Here is a 20,349-nt window from a genome sequence, read left to right as displayed (position 1 = left end):
AGGAGAGGAGGAAAAAAATGAAAGAATAAAAAATGAATAAAAATTGGCTGTGTCCTTAAGGGGTTAAGCTCAAAATGGCTTCTTCTGTAGTGTGATGACAGAAGAAGACAATTTTGGGTGCAACGTTGGATGAAGGAGGCTTACTTGGCTCTGTAACTTTATAATCATATGATTATTTTAGCTGTATTCTTGTGCACTGGCATATACATAGGGGTGTAATTTACATCCCCCATTAGCCTCCACTATTTATTCTGTTCTATCTGCGTTGTCCGGGCATGCTGACAGTTGTAGTTTTGCAACCGCTGGAGACACACTGTACGGAAAACACTTACAGAGCTAAGTTAGAGCAGTGTTACCTACGCTGTGGCTCATTAGCTTTTGCAAAACTACTACCCCCAGCATTCCCCGACAACTGCAGGCTTTGTAACTATTGCAGTTTTACCACCCTCAGCAAGACTACAAGTCCCAGCATATTATAAAAGCTGTAGACTCTCCAGCTGTTGCAAAACTACTATTCCCAGCATTCTCTCACAACAGTAGGTTCTGCAGGTTTTGCAACCGCTGGAGGCACACAGTGTTGGAAACACTGCTCTACCTGTTTCAAAACCAAAACTTTAAGCATGCCATTATAGCTTGTCAGGGCATGATGGGAGTTGTAGTTTTTGGAAAAGGTTCGGGAACAGCAACTAAACGTTAGAAAGAAGGCACTTTCTGAGTAAGTTAGGTAGCAATCAACATACACTGCTTCCATATACAGTGGACTAACAGCATATCTACCCCCCCTCACCATCCTGCGCTGCCCAATGGCCCGACCTGCTGCTGCAGCACATAGTGTAGTGACGGGGGGCCCGAGGCCCGGTCGCAATTGTTACCTTTGCGACCTCTATAGCTATGTCACTGGTCCAGGGGGCTTATCCGACCCCTGCAGTGTGATCGCAGAGATTTAAATGATGCGCAGATTATGGCGGAGGTCTCTTACCTTCCTCTGGCATACAGGGTGACTGATCTTCTTGTGTAGACTGCCTATACTACATTAGTATTGCTGCATGGGGTAATGTTCGAACTATTAAAATATAATGTTTATGATCCCGCGATTCCCGCACAGTGTAAAAAAAATTCCAAAGTCCGAATTAAATAGTTTTGGTCACATCATATCTCACATCATTAAATCTAAATCTAATATTCTGGATTCATTTTTTTGGCACCATTCCCAATTTTTGGGGGGTTAAATTTTTTTAAAGAAATGGAAAACGGGGGTGATTCCAATTTTCTATTATGTTGGGGATTTTAAGATATTTTTTAGATGTATTTTATTTTTTATGGTTTTAGACTTCTTAAGTCTCATAGGAGACTTTAATAAGCAATTACTGGATTACTTACACACACCAGTTCAATACATATGAATTGCATTGATCCGTAAGATCTGTGCTCTATTTGTACAGCCTGCCCAGGCTCTATGAGCACAGTCTTTAGAAAGCCTCCGGCTGCCATAGTAACAGTCAACACCCTATGATCGCAATATATGGGTGACAATAGAAGACTTGACAGATGCTGCACCTGTCAAGTCATCCTCTACATGCCACAATCGCTATTGATCATGGCAACTAAAGGTTAAAACTGCCAGACATGTGCCGCACCGGTCAAGTCTCCTATCAGCAGCCCTGCAACGCAATCACAGAGTGAAGATCAAACAGAGGCCTTCTGAAAGACTCTGACCTGCCGCTCAGCCTCTACTCATACAGCCTGCCACAGCCATTTGCCGTAAGTGATGGCTGCAAGCTATAGTTGGCACCTGCCGCATATGGACTGGGCTCAGCTCGTGACCTCGCTTTATATGCAGTGACCGGCTTTCTGATGTTAAAACACATATTTGTGGTTACTAAGTCGTTGAGGAGAAGCTGTAGAGGAAGACTGGTCATCAGATTTCTTCTTTTATTTGAAAGATGGCCTCTGATAAATTTATAAAGCAATCTGATTGGTTGTTATGGGCAACTTTGTCACTTTTACTTGAATTAAATACACTAAAAAGAGGACTCACAGTTTTATCCAAATAAATCTCATGTTATGTAAGGAAAAATTCATCAAGTTTCTAAATTTTAACTAATAAAATTCCTCACAATTTTTTAAGAGTTTTACTTTCTGTAAAGTTCACAAGAATGGAAAGTTCTAATCATGTCCAACTGATACAGGTGTCTACCATTTGACTGGTGGGACCACCTCTCAGGGACCCCCATTCATTGGGAAAACGGAGTCCCCAGTTTTCCCACTAAAAGAAAATCTGTCATCAGTGTTACCTGCACTAACCTGTCGGTACAATCAGTTAATGCAGGTGACACTGATGACAACTGCTGTTCTCTGCTGAGTTCCTCTGCTAGCATACAGCAGCAGTGACGTCACAAAGCTCCGCCCATGCTCCAAGTCTGAAGAACTAGAGTATGGAATGGAACCAGGTAAGTATTGTTGTCATCAATGTCACCTGCACTACCTGCCTGGTTAGTGCAGGTTAAACTGATGACAGATTTCCTTTAAGGTATCTGCATTGAATAAAGAGGAGGATAGCCATGTGTGTGGAAATCTGTTCAATGAGAGAGTTACAAGCAAGACAAAGATTGGACTTCTGTCTCCTGCACTTTTGTGGCATATGTCACAAATGAATGTGATGGAAAAACAAGAAAAAAAAGCCTTTTGTGAGCAGGAATGATCAGGACAGGTTTTCAGCCTCTGTTTACATTTATTGCAAGCAAACAGGTGAATTGGTGAAAAATTTAAGCACAAATTAATACAAAATGTTGCAGATTTTTGTATTATCCAGTGGTTGACGTTCATTAACATAATTCTGTAAAACCCCTTTAATGTCACAGAATGAAGTCAGTCTGAGGGGGTAATGTGTCCCTGTATAAAGACCACTAAGATGCAATAGTCTCATAAGCAGACAATACTCCCTGGAAAGTATACAAAGTGGCTCAGTTTCAGAAGATTTGCCACCTGCTGAAAGTAGCATATCTCTATGTTGAATGGGTACTCCGGTAGAAAACTTTTTTTTTTTTTTTAAATCAACTGATGCCAGAAAGTTAAAGAGATTTGTAAATTACTTCTAACAAAAAATCTTAACCCCTCCAGTATTTATTAGCAGCTGTATAATACAGAGGAAATTCTTTTCTTTTTGGATTTATTTTCTGTCACGACCACAGTGCTCTCTGCTGACACCTCTGTCCATTTTAGGAACTGTCCAGAGCAGCATATGTTTGCTATGGGCATTTTCTCATGCTCTGGACAGTTCCTGACATGGAAAGAGGTGTCAGCAGAGAGCAGAGTGGTCGTGACAGAAAAGAAATCCAAAAAGAAAATAATTTCCTCTGTAGTATACAGCAGCTGATAAGTACTGGAAGGATTAAGATTTTTTAATACAAGTAATTTACATATCTGTTCAAATTTCTGACATCAGTTGATTTAAAAAAAAAAAAAAAAAAAAGGATTCCACCGTAGTGCTCCTTTGCTGGACCGTTTAGGTTTCACCATTGACTTAAAGAGTACCTGTCATCAACAAAAACTTTTAATATGTTGTTCATAATCATTGATGAAGAGATATTGTAATATATCTTCATTAAAAAATATTAATATTTATACCAGTTTTTTCATTTTATACTTTTGGCCACTAGGGGTCTCTCTTCTATGCCTGGTCTGCAGGTAGCTTCCTATGCTTTTCATAGTAAGTGTACAGCTTTTAGGACTAATGCTGAAAGGGTTCTGGTCCTTCCACCGGAAGTTCAGTATTCTCAGCTCACAGGCTTGTAGCTCACAGTGAGCTGAGAGTACTGAACTTCCGATGGAAGGACCAGAACCCTGTCAGCATTAGTCCTAAAAGCTGTACACTTACTATGAAAAGCATAGGAAGCTACCTGCAGACCAGGCATAGAAGAGAGACCCCTAGTGGCCAAAAGTATAAAATGAAAAAACTGGTATAAATATTAATATTTTTTAATGAAGATATATTACAATATCTCTTCATTAATGATTATGAACAACATATTAAAAGTTTTTGTTGATGACAGGTACTCTTTAAAGAGAATTTACATCTAGCACTAGAGATTGAGCTCTTCCTCTTTATGTAGGAGATCTGCAGAAAGTCAGTCATATTCTGGAATAAATTCTGATTTACCTAAATATTTCCAACTATAAAATTACACCAGAGTACCCAAAGAAAGCCTATACAAAGAAAATACAAGCTTGTTGGTAACAGTACCAACATTAAGTCAGCAGGCCATTCAGTCTTGAAGCTGGAAGATTAAATAAAAAATTTAGACAAAACTAAATCAGAAATAATATGCACAGGGAGTATATATGGAAACCAAAAGGGACTCTACCAAAAACATAGTAAATCCTAAGAAACTGATCACTTATTTATTAATTGATTATTTCTGTATATGCTGCACACAGGTAAAGGCTTCACTGCAAAATACAACAATACAATATATTTGTAATGGCTTCAGTTAATGTTCACTGTAATATCAGTAATAAAGGTAGGTACAAAAAAAAAAACAACAACAATCTGTTCCATATTGTCCAAATTGGTTTGAAATTTCAAACCCATGAAAAACTGGTCTACTATAAAAATCTAACAAACGTATCCATCCCGCAGTAACGTTTTTATCATTTCTTTTGACATGTCTTTCAAGGAACTACTCAATTTCTATGTAGAGTCGGTCCTCGTCATCACTGTCACTATATTCTACATGAGTTTGCTTTCTCATGACCTCCAAGTTAATTTTCTTCTGTGTTTTAAAACCATGAAGTTGAAGGCCAGAGGGTGCTCCATAGTTTTCTGACTGAAGTGTCCCAGAATTACTTGCCTTTGGTCCCAAATGAAAATCAGTTGAATGTATATTTTGTAAAGACGACCTGCGTGTTCCATCTTTCACTTCCACCGGTAATTTTGGTTGGGAGTCAGAAGATGTCAACTTAGATGTTGACCCTACAGGATCATCTCCTAAGCTGTGTCCTATTGTCTTAGATCTGTGAAGTATCTTCTTGACATATTTTTGTTGTGGACAACCTGTTAAATGTTGATGTTGAACTTCACTGCCTGTCAGGCGAACACTTGAGCAGGACTTTTGCCAAAGTAATGATGTTGACTTGGGAGATTCTGGATGGGCAATCTTTTCCATAGACAGAGACAGATTAGCTTCTGCGGTTAAGATCTGTTCTGGTGCTGCAGGTGATGTGGATATTGTACCCTCATTCATTTGACTGTCTAGTAGAGCTTTAGCTTCACTCTGGTAAAACCAAGAGAATTTTTACATTTGTTACTGCCAAACAATAGTCCTGCCTGAAGTGATGGTTGGGAAAGAATTGTATGGGGAGCTGTAAAGTAACACTTATGTTCATGCAAATTTTTGGAAAATCCAAATGGATTATCCTTTTTCATGGACTATACTTATGAATTGTGCAAGAGTGGAAGATTTATTACAGAATGTAGACAATAAGTTAAAAAGGGAAATCTGGCAGAAAGTGTTCAATTCAACAGTGATGCTACCATAGGATAAAACATACCCCACGCATATAAATGATCTGTTCATATAATGCACAGATATACAAGGTTCTCCAGACTTTCTTTGTAGATACAAAAATAAATAATAGAGAAAAAGAGATTTATTAAAACCTATGTGGAGAAAAAGTTGACCAGTTGCCCAAAGCAACCAGTCAGATGACTTCTTTAATTTCTAGAAAAAGCCTCTGAAAAAACAAAGAAGCAACCTGATTGGTTGCCATGGGCAACAGAAAACATTTCCTCTGCACAGGTTTTGATGAGTGTTCCTACAATTGGCTAGCAGGTAAAGGTAAAGTCCAGAAAAAAATGTATTGTAATTCCAGCATCCAGTATCATAACCAAATAAGATTGTGCAAAGAATGCATTGTTTGAATCTGCCCACTGATATCACACACCATAAACATCATATTTCAGAATTTTTTGAGAAAAACAAGACAGGAACTTCCTGTTTTTTTATTTTTTTTTATTCTATTTGCCTGGGCTGCAACAACAAAAATAATAACCATAACTTATCTCCCATCACTTCCCCAATGCCCAATATCAGTCTCTTGTCCTCCGGCCATGGACTTCTTCCACATTCTGGGGCCTGATATGTCACATTGTGCTTAGGTTATTACTGGCCGCAGTGATGTACCGCCTTGGCAGGTGATACACTGAGTGGCATTGTGATGTAACAGGCCTGGGTACCAGGAAAAAAGCCAGGCCCAGGCCCTTTACATCACACTGATGATCACTGGTCTAGGTAGGACATCGCTGTGGCCGGCGATAACCTTAGCACAGTGTGAAGTGTCAGGCCCCAGAATGTGGAAGAAGACCTGGGCCGGAGAAGTGATACTCATTATGAGTGCGGTGGGAGGTAAGTTAAAGGGGTACTCCAGTGGAAAACATTTTTTTTAATCAACTGGTGCCAGAAAGTTAAACAGATTTGTAAATTACTTCTATCTAAAAATATGAATCCTTCCAGTATTTATCAGCTGCTCTATACTACAGAGGAAGTTCTTTTATTTTTTTTATTTTTTTTCTCTCTGATCACAGTGCTCTCTGCTGACACCTCTGTCCATGTCAGGAACTATCTGGAGCAGGACAGGTGTGCTATGGGGATTTGCTCCTACTCTGAGCACTTCCTGATATAGACAGAGGTTTCAGCAGTGAGCACAGTGGTCAGACAGAAAAAAAATTCAAAAAGAAAAGAACTTCATGTGGAGCATACAGCAGCTAATAAGTACTGGAAGGATTAAGATTTTTAGATAGAAGTAATTTACAAATCTGTTTAACTTTCTGGCACCAGTTGATAAAAAAAAAAATATTTTCCACCAGAGTACCCCTTTAAGGCATGTTATTTTTGTTGTTGCAGCTCGGGCATATAGGATTTTAAAATAAACGCTCGTAATTGAGATATAGCAGGTCTGCATGCCTGTATGGAGAGGAGGAAGCTCGGCTTTTAAATTACAATATTGGAATCAGGCATTCTAAAGGGCAGAATTACAGATCCAAACTTTTATTGATGTGTTTTCTTGTGCTTATAGCAATAGATCATTTTATTCCATTAATTTTGTGGGATTTAGCATGAGTTATGAAAAGGTGCGTAGAGTGTGTGAAGAAATGTTGCCATTTCCCTGCATTACGACTATAGCACTTCAGCATTAAATATTTATTTATAAACAGACCAACATATGGCAGGACAAAAATTCTTCAAAAGGCCATGACATTAAGTGGAGATTAATCATGACCCCACAAATGACAGGAAGGCCCTTCATCAAACATAAAACAGTTGTTGACTAAAATATATTTTTGCGCACATTATAAATTAAGCACACCAATGAGCGCATCTGCAGCCAAGCCCCTTGCAAGTCCACAGAAGGAAAAACAACAAAGCCAGCATAGACATAAAATAACATTTAGAAGCAAATTCTGTGCAAGTCAATGCTCAAAATAAAAACATGCAGCACAGGCAATTTAGCAGACGCATACCAGTTAATTAATAACCCCCTGAATATTTTACCAGTATTTGCAGTTAAAGGTGGTTTACCATCCTGTGGAATATCTCTGGAGAAACAGGCTGTTTTTCCAGTTAATATTCACTGGGATTTAAAGATTTAACCCCTTAAGGACCGGGGTTTTTTCCGTTTTTGCATTTTCGTTTTTTGCTCCTTGCCTTTAAAAAATCATAACTCTTTCAATTTTGCACCTAAAAATCCATATGATGGCTTATTTTTTGCGCCACCAATTCTACTTTGTAATGACATCAGTCATTGTGCCCAAAAATCTATGGTGAAACGGAAAAAGAAATCATTGTGAGACAAAATTGAAAAAAAACAACGCTGTTTTGTAAATTTTGGGGGCTTCCGTTTCTACGTAGTACATTTTTCGGTAAAAATGACACCTGATGTTTATTCTGTAGGTCCATACGGTTAAAATGATACCCTACTTATATAGGTTTGATTTTGTCGTACTTCTGAAAAAAATCATAGCTTTATGCAGGAAAATTAATACGTTTAAAATTGTTATTTCTGACCCCTATAACTTTTTTATTTTTATGTGTATGGGGCGGTATGAGGGCTCATTTTTTGCGCCGTGATCTGAAGTTTTTAACGGTACCATTTTTGCATTGATAGGACTTATTGATCAAAAATGCACTATTTTGGACTTTGGAATTTTTTTGCGCGCATGCCATTGACAGTGCGGTTTAATTAACGATATATTTTTATAACTCGGACATTTCCGCACGCGGCGATACCCTATATGTTTGTTTTTATTTTTATTTACACTGTGTTTTTTTTTTTTATGGGAAAAGGGGGGTGATTCAAACTTTTAATAGGGAAGGGGTTAAATGATATTTATTCACTTTTTTTTCCACTTGTTTTTGCAGTGTTATAGCTCCCATAGGGACCTATAACACTGCACACACTGATCTTTCACATTGATCACTGGTTTCTCATAAGAAACCAGTGATCGATGATTCTGCCGCTTGACTGCTCATGCCTGGATCTCAGGCGCTGAGCAGTCATCCGACGATCGGACAGTGAGGAGGCAGGTAGGGACCCTCCTGCTCTCCTGTAAGCTGTTCGGGATGCCGCGATTTCACCGGGGCTATCCCGAACAGCCCACTGAGTTAACCGGCATGGTTTCAGTTTCACTTTAGACGTGGCGTTCAACTTTGCCCAGATGTAGCACAGGTCAAAAGAGCAGGCAGCAAAGAAGCATAGTCGGGTCACAGGCACGAGGGCAGGAGGCAGGCGGCAAAGGCGCAAGGTCAGGTCACGAGCTGGAGGTCAGGAACACTAAGTAGGCAAATGCTGTGGAAGGCTTTCTCTAGGCACAAGGCACAAAGATCCGGCACCAAGATAGGGAGGTGCTGGACTTAAATAAGGTCTGCTCTGCAGCAGACCAATTAAGGGCGTACTGGCTCTTTAAATCTAGTAATGCTGGCATGCGCACGCCTTAAGGAAAAGGGGAGGTGTTCGCCAGTGATGCGCAGAGAGAGGGAGGCCGGAGAGAGTGAGAGGTGAGGACTCATTTGCCGGCGCGTCCGAAGCAACAAGTCCCGGAGCCGCCATGGCCATAAGTAGAGGTGCGCTCACGGCCAGGCTGAACAGCCAGAGCGTCATCCATAGCAACACTCGGGACACGCATGCAGGCACGTACCGTACCACGAGTCCCGGAGACATTAGTACCAGCAGGGAGGGAGCGCTCACGGACGGAATGAATAGCCGGAGCGATGCCCGTGACAGTACCCCCCCGGGTTCCCCCTTTTTTTGGGTCTTAGAAAGTATCAAACCAGGCTGGAATCAAAAATATTTTTCTCTGGCTCCCAAGACCTCTCTTCTGGACACTCTTCATTCGACAAGAAAATAACTTTCCCTCTTACAGTTTTCATAGCAACAATTTCTTTAACCTCGCAAAGGTCAGAAAAACCAGAGACAGGAGTGGGAGCAATGACCTTTTGAGAAAACTGATTAATGACCAGAGGCTTAAACAGGGAAACATGGAAAGAATTTGGAATGCGAAGGGAGGAGGGCAGACATAATTTGTAAGAGACTCGATTGATCTTTTGAAGCACCACAAATGGACCCAGGTAACGAGGACCCAACTTGTAAATGGGAATTTTGAAGTGTATATACTTAGAGGAGAGCCAAACCCTGTCACCCGGAGAAAAAGATAGAGGAGGCCTTCTCCTCTTGTCAGCCTGAGACTTCTGTCACGATTCGGCTGCCAGAGAGGGATTGGCGTGGACCGTGTCGGTGGACCGGTTCTAAGTTGCTACTGGTTTTCACCAGAGCCCGCCGCAAAGCGGGATGGTCTTGCAGCGGCGGTAGCAACCAGGTCGTATCCACCGGCAACGGCTCAACCTCTCTTACTGCTGAGATAAGCGCGGTACAAGGGAGTAGACAAGAGCAGAGTCGGACGTAGCAGAAGGTCAGGGCAGGCAGCAAGGATCGTAGTCAGGGGCAACAACAGGAGGTCTGGAACACAGGCTAGGAACACACAAGGAAACGCTTTCACTGGCACAATGGCAACAAGATCCGGCAAGGAAGTGCAGGGGAAGTGAGGTATAAATAGGGAAGTGCACAGGTGAAGGTACTGATTTAAACCCATGCGCCAATCAGTGGCGCACCGGCCCTTTAAATCGCAAAGACCCGGCGCGTGCGTGCCCTAGGGAGCGCTCGGCATAACAACTTCATTTGAGAGGAAGCGGAAAGCAAGTCTCCTGCCAGATGGACACAAAATTTCTGACTAGAGCATCTACGGCCAGCACTCCAAATGTAACTGGTAGAAGAATAGGTTGATGAGGATGAAGATAACAAAAAAGGGAGAAGTTTTCGTGGACTCAGAGTCTCTGTGATTATAAGAAAACTCTGCCCAAGGAATTTGGTTAACTCTCTCCACCTGCCCGTTGGATTGAGGGTGAAGGGTGGAAGAGAAGTCCAGATTGATTTTTAAACAAGAGCAAAGAGCATGCCAGAACTTGGAAACAAATTGTACTCCACGATCTGAGACGATGTGAGAAGGAAGACCAGGTAGGCAAAAGATTTGTTGTAGAAAATGTTTGGCTAACTGAGGAGCAGAAGGAAGTCCGGGCAAAGGAATATAATGTGCCATTTTGGTGAACCGATCAACGACCACCCAGATGCTGGTATTGTTACAGGAAGGTGGCAGATTGGTGATGAAATCCATGGCTATATGTGTCCATGTGGTATCCGAAATAGGCAAAGGCTGTAAAAGTCCAGCAGGTTTCAACCGTGGAGTCTTGTCATGAGCACAGGTAGCACCAGAACTGACGTAGTCAGTGATATCCCGTTTGAGGTGCGGCCACCAGTAGTGTCAAGAGATTAATTGAAAAGACTTCTTGATCCCAGAGTGACCAGCTAGCAGCGAGGAGTGTCCCCAACTGAGGACACAACGTCTGAGCCAAGAACGTCTTTCCAGGTGGAACTTGAAGAAGAGAAGCTGAAGCCACAGTAAACAGGCACTCTGGAGGAATAAAATGACAAGGGGTGAAATCCTGACCAACAATATCAGAGGATCTAGAAAGTGCATCGGTTCTAACATTCTTTTCAGCGGGACAAAAATGAATGAAGAAGTTGAATCAGGAGAAGAAGAGTGACCACCTTGCCTGACGGGGATTCAAGCGTTGTGCTGACTGTAGATATAAGAGGTTTTTGTGATCTGTAAAAATGCTGACAGGATGAGTAGAACCCTCTAAAAGTTGGCGCCACTCATCTAAGGCAAGTTTGATGGCGAGGAGTTCCCAATCGCTGATAGAATAATTCCTCTCTGCAGGTGAAAAGGTCTTGAAAAAAAAAGTAATGTTCTTGCCGTTAAAGGGGTACTCCGGTGGAAAACTTTTTTTTTTTTTAATCAACTGGTGCCAGAAAGTTAAACATATTTGTAAATTAATATAGAAACAAAGGGGGGGATGTGCAGCTCAAAATTAACTAGCCGACGTAAGGAGGTTGTACACTTACACCTGGTGCTGGAGGTTTGAAATAGTCAAATTAAACAATAACCAACTCCTTAAGACTAGTATCAGTTGCCTGATACATGGATGAATATTGGAATAATTAATATTATAGACTGGATTGTGCTTCAATTATAGGATGCAAAATTATAAAATATTTTATTAAAATATAAAATATCAAATACTACAATTTATCCCATTGGCACAGGGCCCTTGTGCCGATGAAAAATAGTATATAAAATACAATTATAACATATTAATAAATTCAGAACATACACCGATAGCTAGCATCAATAAAATAATCACAAAGAAATGTCACTTTCGATTATCCGGCATCTGGTGATCCAGAAATAAACTAAAGTCCCGTATATTGAATGGGTTTCCAGAATAGCAGATGTATGGAGAATGGAATATAGTTACCAGCTTGATGCAAGTGCCAACATAGCGTCACCTGGGGATAGAAGGTGAGGTCCGCAAACCTTGGATGGTGCAAGAAGCTGGCATGTGTCACCACGGCGGTCTGCCTACTACAGATCAGTTTGAATAGAAGCCGCTTCCAAGTTGTTTCGCTGTAGATGGTATCGAGCGATGTATTGGTGCAGACCTCATGGTATCCTTATGGCATGTGACGTCACAGGCGCTGGGCAATGCTGCCTGGAAGTTGGATTCAAATTAGAACTGCTGGTTTAGCCCAAGATATACAAGGCTGGATCGGAATCTTCCGGTAAGTAGTTAGGTATCGGTGATGTAGATATGACTTAAATACACCTAGACGCGTTTCAGGGCTCTCATATGTTAGACACGGCCCTTTCCTCAGTAGGCATATACATTTTTTTGGAGCTACAGATCCTTTATATATTCTTCCGGTCATAATCAGATAAATTGCACATAGATGTTGTTTGGGATGAACAGAAAATTTGGAACGGATCCTTGCAAAAATGCTTGATTTGTAAGACCCGACCTGGCATCAGGATCAGCCGATAGTTAAATAGGTGCTTGCGGGTTTTTGCCGCATCATGTGTATAAGCATATATAAAATGGAAATAGCAGCAAGATTACAGACATCATAGACTAGTAATTAAACTATGCTGTATTTAATTAATGAAACTGCAGAGCAGTATGGAAATGAAAAGAAAAGAGAATAACAATGTAAATATGAAAGAATGAAATAAAAATATAAAAATAATAATATAATTAAAAAAAATAATGAAAATGAAAATAAATATACATATGAAAATGAAAATAAGGTGACAGTAAAAATAAAAATGAATATATCAATAAATCAATGTTAATAAAAATACAAAAAATAAACATGAAAGTGAAAATAAAAATAATGATAAAAATAAAAAATAAAAATAATACAAATAAAATAAAAAAATAAGAGTATGTATAGAATAGCGTTAGAATATAAGATAACAATAATCAATGCTAGATCAACTATTAACCCTACACATGTACTATAAATGTGTAGGCTTAATAGTTGATCTAGCATTGATTATTGTTATCTTATATTCTAACGCTATTCTATATCTACTCTTATTTTTTTATTTTATTTTTTTATTATTTTTATCATTATTTTTATTTTCACTTTCATGTTTATTTTTGTATTTTTATTCTCATTGATTTATTGATATATTCATTTTTATTTTTATTGTCACCTTATTTTCATTTTCATATGTATATTTATTTTCATTTTCATTTTTTTTAAATTATATTATTATTTTTATAGTCATATGAAAAAAGGCTCACACACACTGTTACTGCTAAAGCTTCTTCTTTATATGAAATTTCTTCACAAGAAATAATTTCTTCACAATACAACAAAGCAAGAAAAAAGCAATGAATAATCACCCAGGTGGATACACATAGTCCGCAAGATGTAGATTGGAGAAATAGCCGATTTCTTAAGACTTCACTGTGCAGCTCCACTGCTCAGTTTCTCTGGCCGTCTCCATTCACACAAAGGACAGGTGAGAATAATTGCAATGTTTCAGAGGCTACGCCTCCTTTGTCAGGCATAGTGAACATTCCCATCACCCACATACATAGTATCAAACTCTCGCGAGATTTTAATTCTATAAAAATATAAAATATATAGAAATTGCAAAACTGTTAAAAACAATGTATATAGTTAGTCATAGAATATATCCTAATTATTTCTTACAGAAAAATGTTGAAATTACAATTTTCATTAATTCCATGAGGCTGCAACGTACACAATTTTTGTATCCAACGCACCTCGCTCTTTAGTAATCTTGTCTTAAGTTGTTCCTTGCTATCTCCATCAATATTTTACAATACTTGCCACCTTAATTCGTTAATATTGTGCCCCTTTTCAAAGAAATGCCGTGCTACGCTAGTTTCCTATTTTTGCTTTTGTTTTTCGGTGTCTTCTTCAAACTCCTTTTTAGACGTGCGAATCGCACTTTTGTGTTCATTTAATCTTTGTTTTATTGGTCTCATCGTCTGTCCTACATAACTCATCCCACAGGGACATTTTAAAAAATACACGACTTGGCTGCTGTTACAAGAATGCCATCCTTTGATTGGGATTTTAGTCCCCTTCATCGGATGGCAGACCATATCTCCTTTGATGATAGCCCTGCAATTTTGACACGACAGACATGCAAATGTTCCTGATTGTCTAGCTTTTAAGAATATTTGTTTGTCCATTTTCTTCTTTTTTAGGTCTGCTCTAATCAAATGTTTAGCAATTGATTTATTTTTTCTATAGACAAATCTTGGGCGTTCTCGGAACAGGCGACCATTTTTGTCGTCTGCACCAAGCAGTCCCCAATACTTGCATATTACTTTTTTTTAATCATTTTAGAGTGACCAGTGTATGTAGAAAAGAAACTCATCTTATTATTTTGTATAGTCTTTTTATTCTTCTTATTACATCTTAGATCTTCTCTCGATAATAAATCTACCTCTTGGCTCACTTGCTCTTATTCATTTTTCTCATAACCTCTTTGTGTGAATTTTTCAATCACTAGTTCCTTATTTTTTTTATAAACTCTTCCTCTTTACTACAAATTCTTTTTGTACGAATTAGCTGGCCTTTTGGGATACCCTTGAATATTTGCGGTGCATGACCGCTTTCTCTATGTAACAAATTATTACGATCAGTTTCTTTAACATAAAGAGTATGTCCCATCGTCTCGGAGGTCGACTCCATTTTGTGCCCTTTGGCAATTTATGTAGATAGTTATCTACAAAAAATTGTTGCTTCCTTACCAAATTGCTTACGCGATACGAATGAATTTCTGGACTGCCTAGCGGGAGTGAATGATAATGTTCACGATCTTTTGCTATGCACTCTAGATATAAAAAGTCTGTATACCAATATCCCAACTCAGGAGGGCATACTTCCAATAAAAGAACAACTTATTAAGGACAACAAATTGAGTAATGCAAAACTTAAATTTTGGGTAGAATTGTTGGAAATTATTTTGTATAAGAATTATTTTAGATTTGGAGAGGATTTTTTCTACAGAAACAGGGGACTTCGATGGGGTCCCCTGTGGCCCCCAGTCTAGCTAATATCTTTATGTCCCAATTCGAAGAGAGGTTCGTAGGAGGTCATAACCTCAGTGAGAGGGTGAGGCTGTGGGTCCACTATGTGGATGATGTTTTCATCCTCTGGGCAGGCTCACAGCCTCAACTCCTCGAATATGTTGAATATCTGAATGGTTGTCATGAATTGACAGAATTTTCAAAAGAGTCCAGTGAGAAGGAGATTCACTATCTTGATGTGAAAGTAATCAAAAACACAGAGGGGAGGTTAGAGACTACTCTTTATGTTAAAAAAACTGATCGTAATAATTTGTTACATAGAGAAAGCAGTCATGCGCCGCAAATATTCAAGGGTATCCCAAAAGGCCAGCTAATTCGTACAAAAAGAATTTGTAGTAAAGAGGAAGAGTTTATAAAAATTAAAGAAATAGTGATTGAAAAATTCACACAAAGAGGATATGACAAAAAAGAATTAGAGCAGGCGAGCCAAGAGATAGATTTATTATCGAGAGAAGATCTAAGAAGTAATAAGAATAAAAAGACTATACAAGATAATAAGATGAGTTTCTTTTCTACATACACTGGTCACTTTAAAATTATTAAAAAAGTCATATGCAAGTATAGGGGACTGCTTGGTGCAGATGACAAAAATGGTCGCCTAATCCGAGAACGCCCAAGATTTGTCTATAGAAAAAATAAATCAATTGCTAAACATTTGATTAGAGCAGACCTAAAAAAGAAGAAAATGGACAAACATTCTTAAACGCTAGACAATCAGGGACATCTGCATGTCTGTCGTGTCAAAATTGCAGTGCTATCATCAAAGGAGATACGGTCTCCCATCCGATGAAGGGGACTTAAAGGGTACCTGTCATAGTGCAAAAAAAAGAAAAAAAGTGATATGTTACTCAGGACCCAATCCTGATCATGTGCATATCATTTTTATGTGTCTTGGACCTATATATCCAGAGATATAAGCATTCATCCGTTGGTGAGTTACTTTTTCATTGTGCGAGCTGGAGGGGGCGTGTCAGTCTGTCTCCCTCACAGGAGCAAGCCTGGGCAGTCAGCCAATCAGTACTCTCTACTCTGTAACCCTTTCCTCTCTGGTTTTATGCTGTGTCAGAGGAAGATACTTGGAGCTTGCCTGCAGTAATCAGAAGACATTATGGTGAATTCATAACAGGATAAAATGTATACCGTATATCCCGGCGTATAAGACGACTTTTTAACCCTGAATTTTCTTCTGAAAAGTCGGGGGTCGTCTTATAAGCTGGGTATTGAGGTCCGGGATAGGAAAACTTCTGATTATCTGCCCAGGCCGGCTCCCGTGTGTTGCTGTAGGCGGGGGCCGGCCAGAGCAAGTAAAAACTAATACTGTATACTAAAAACCAGGGTGCCTCCAGCTGTTGTGAAACTACAACTCCCAGCACGGCAAAGGCTGTGTGGGCATGCTGGGAGTTGTAGTTTTAAAACAGCTGGAGGCCCCCTGGTTTTTAGTATACAGTATTAGTTTTTAGATGCTCTGGCCGGCCCCCGCCTGCAGCCACACACGGGAGCCGGCCCGGGCAGATAATCATAGGTATTCCTATGCCGGACATGTCCGGATGTCCGCCGGTCACTTACCATTCCCTGGCGGCGCGTGTCCTCCAGCGATCCTCCTTCTGTCCTCCTGCGGTCCGGTCCTCCGTCTCTATGGTTGTACGCACGGGACATCAGTGACGTAACGTGCCTACAACCATAAAGGCAGAGGAGCGCAGGACCAGGAGGACGCGCGCCGACCGGGACCTGGTGAGTGACCGGCCATGCTATCTTAAGTAATCCGATCACCGCTCCCCGGTCCCGGCAACTACTGCTATGGTCCATAGGCCATAGCAGTAGATGGTGACCCGGGCCGGAGGAGCGGTGATCGGAACACTGTTGGGGCAAACCAGTACAGACATACAGCCTGCAGCCATACACTGTATATGGCTGGAAGCTGTATGTCTGTAGGGGGGAGCTGCCAATCTAATGTGGGGGGAGCTGCCTACTATTGTGGGGGAACTGCTGACCTAATGTGGGGGGAGCTGCCTACAAATGTGGGGGAGCTGCCTACAAATGTGGGGGAGCTGCCTACTATTGTGGGGGAACTGCTACTAATGTGGGGGAGCTGCCTACTAATGTGGGGGAGCTGCTGACCTAATGTGGGGTAACTCCCGACCTATTGTGGGGGAGCTGCCTACTATTGTGGGGGAACTGCCGACCTAATGTGGGGGAACTGCCGACCTAATGTGGGGGAACTGCCGACCTAATGTGGGGGAGCTGGCAATCTAATGTGGGGGAACTGGCAACCTAATGTGGGGGAACTGGCAACCTAATGAGGGGTAACTGGCAACTTAATGTGGGGGAACTGCCAACTTAATGTGGGGGAACTATACTGCCTACCTAATGTGGGGGAACTATACTGCCTACCTAATGTGGGGGGGAACTATACTGCCTACCTAATGTGGGGGAACATGATGCCTACCTAATGTGGGGGGAACTACAAGGTACCGTACATCGCGGTAGGAGGGGTAGTCTTATATGGCGAGTATATCCCAAACTCTATATTTTAACTGTAAAAGTTGGGGGTCGTCTTATACGCCAAGTCATCTTATACGCCGGCATATACGGTAAATATAAGAATAGATCTTTATAAAATTAGTGCAAGGATTTTTTACATAAAAGTACAGCATTTTATGAATACATGTTCTATCTGTTTTATCTTCTCCTAGTAAAGCTGGATGCTAATCAGCATAGCTGTCACTATGTGTGTCATTCATCTTTCACAGACTCCTGAATGTCTGATCAACTTCTTTGTCATTCAGGAGTCCGAGAAAGCTTTGACTATTTCAGCATGCTGGGAGTTGTAGTTTAGTAACAACTGAAGCTGCAATGTTTGTAAATAACTGTGTTAGAGCAGTGTTGCCTCCAGCTGTTTTAAAACTACAGCTCCCAGCATGTCCACACATCCTTTATCTGTAGTTTTGCATACACAATAGAAATCTCCTATACTGGATACCGGTATGCTTTACAGCCGGTATCCAGTATGCTGTAAAATCTAGACTAGTCTGTCTGGCTAAAAGACAGACGACCCCTAGTGGTGGCTATTTTGAGCTTGAATTTCAGGTGAAAATTAAAAAATTTTTTAACAGGTGTATATTGTGAAATGTCATATTATAATGAGTCCTGCAATATATGAAAAGTTTTTAACAATGACAGTGCCTCTTTAAATCCCAATCAAAGGATGGCATTCTTGTAACAGCAGCCAAGTCGTGTATTTTTTAAAATGTCCCTGTGGGATGGGTTATGTAGGACAGACGATGAGACCAATAAAACAAAGATTAAATGAACACAAAAGTGCGGTTCGCAAGTATAAAAAGGAGTTTGAAGAAGACACCCAAAAACAAAAGCAAAAATATGAAACTAGCGTAGCACGGCATTTCTTTGAAAAGGGGCACAATATTAACGAATTAAGGTGGCAAGTATTGTAAAATATTGATGGAGATAACAAGGAACAAATTAAGACGAGATTACTAAAGAGCGAGGTGTGTTGGAAACAAAAATTGTGTACGTTACAGCCTCATGGAATTAATGAAAATTGTAATTTTAATATTTTTCTGTAAGAAATAATTAGGATATATTCTATGATTAACTATATACATTGTTTTTAATAGTGTTGTAATTTCTATATATTTTTGTAGAATTTAAATCTCGCGAGAGTTTGATACTATGTATGTGGGTGATGGGAATGTTCACTATGCCTGAAAAAGGAGGCCTCTGAAACATTGCAATTATTCTCACCTGTCCTTCGTGTGAATGGAGACGGTCAGAGAAACTGAGCAGTGGAGCTGCACAATGAAGTCTTAAGAAATCGGCTATTTCTCCAATCTACATCTTGCAGACTATCTGTATCCACCTGGGTGATTATTCACTGCTTTTTTCTTGCTTTGTTGTATTGTGAAGAAATTATTTCTTGTGAAGAAATTTCATATAAAGAAGAAGCTTTAGCAGTAACAGTGTGTGTGAGCCTTCATATGACTTTGAACACACTGGGAATAGAGCACCCAGTCACCACACTGATACACCCGGAGACGTAAGACCCTTCCCTTTATATTTTGTTTTTGGACTATATTTTTATTTTGTTCTTTCATATTTACGTTTTTATTCTTTTTTCTTCTCATTCCCATACTGTTGTGCAGTTTCATTAATTAAATACAGTATAGTTTAATTACTAGTCTATGATGTCTGTAATCATGCTGCTATTTCCATTTTATATATGCTTATACACATGATGCGGCAAAAACCTGCAAGCACCTATTTAACTATCGGCTGATCCTGATGCCAGGTCGGGTCTTACAAATCAAGCATTTTTGCAAGGATCCGTTCCAAATTTTCTGTTCATCCCAAACAACATCTATGTGCAATTTATCTGATTATGACCGGAAGAATATATAAAGGATCTGTAGCTCCAAAAAAAAATGTATATGCCTACTGAGGAAAGGGCCGTGTCTAACATATGAGAGCCCTGAAACGCGTCTAGGTGTATTTAAGTCATATCTATTTCACCGATACCTAACTACTTACCAGAAGATTCTGATCCAGCCTTGTATATCTTGGGCTAAACCAGCAGTTCTAATCCGAATCCAACTTCCAGGCAGCATTGCCCAGCGCCTGTGACATTACACGCCATCAGGATATCACGAGGTCTGCACCAATACATCGCTTGATACCATCTACAGCGAAACAACTTGGAAGCGGCTTCTATTCAAACTGGTCTGTGGCAGGCAGACCGCCGCGGTGACGCATGCCAGTGTCTTGCACCATCCAAGGTTTGCGGACCTCACCTTCTATCCTCAGGTGACGCTATGTTGGCACTTTCATCAAGCTGGTAACTATATTCCATTCTCCATACATCTTCTATTCTGGAAACCCATTCAATATACGGGACTTTAGTTTATTTCTGGATCACCAGATGCTGGATAATCAAAATCAAGGGCCCTGTGCCATGAGGATAAATTGTAGTATTTGATATTTTAGATTTTAATAAAATATTTTATAATTTTGCATCCTATAATTGAAGCACGATCCAGTCTATAATATAAATTATTCCAATATTCATCCATGTATCAGGCAACTGATACTAGTCCTGAGGGGTTGGTTATTGTTTAATTTTAATATTTGTAAATTACTTCTATTAAAAAATCATAATCCTTCCAGTACTTATTAGCTGCTGAATACTACAGAGGAAATTATTTTCATTTTTGAACACAGAGCTGCTGAATCACGAGCACAGTTTTCTCTGCTG

At 39.9% G+C, this 20,349-nt stretch overlaps 1 protein-coding gene across 5 annotated transcripts in view; it reads right to left on the bottom strand.

The window, feature by feature from the left end:
- The window catches only part of ZNF831 (zinc finger protein 831), a 142,632-nt gene that overhangs the window by 4,530 nt on the left and 117,753 nt on the right, over nucleotides 1–20,349 (bottom strand). For 4 of the 5 annotated variants that reach the window (XM_056549064.1, XM_056549063.1, XM_056549065.1 and 1 more), the window contains exon 6: nucleotides 3,928–5,273. The exons of the other annotated variant lie outside the window; for it this stretch is intronic. In XM_056549064.1, the coding sequence (XP_056405039.1) occupies nucleotides 4,680–5,273 (594 nt within the window). In that variant the 3' untranslated portion in view covers nucleotides 3,928–4,679. Of the gene's footprint in view, nucleotides 1–3,927; nucleotides 5,274–20,349 lie in introns of those variants that run through there. 5 annotated transcript variants of the gene reach the window in all.

Source organism: Hyla sarda, chromosome 12 (assembly GCF_029499605.1).
Source record: "Hyla sarda isolate aHylSar1 chromosome 12, aHylSar1.hap1, whole genome shotgun sequence".
NCBI classification, from domain to species: domain Eukaryota; kingdom Metazoa; phylum Chordata; class Amphibia; order Anura; family Hylidae; genus Hyla; species Hyla sarda.
Note: the sequence above shows the minus strand (reverse complement) of the source record. Positions and strands in the feature narration are given on the sequence as shown.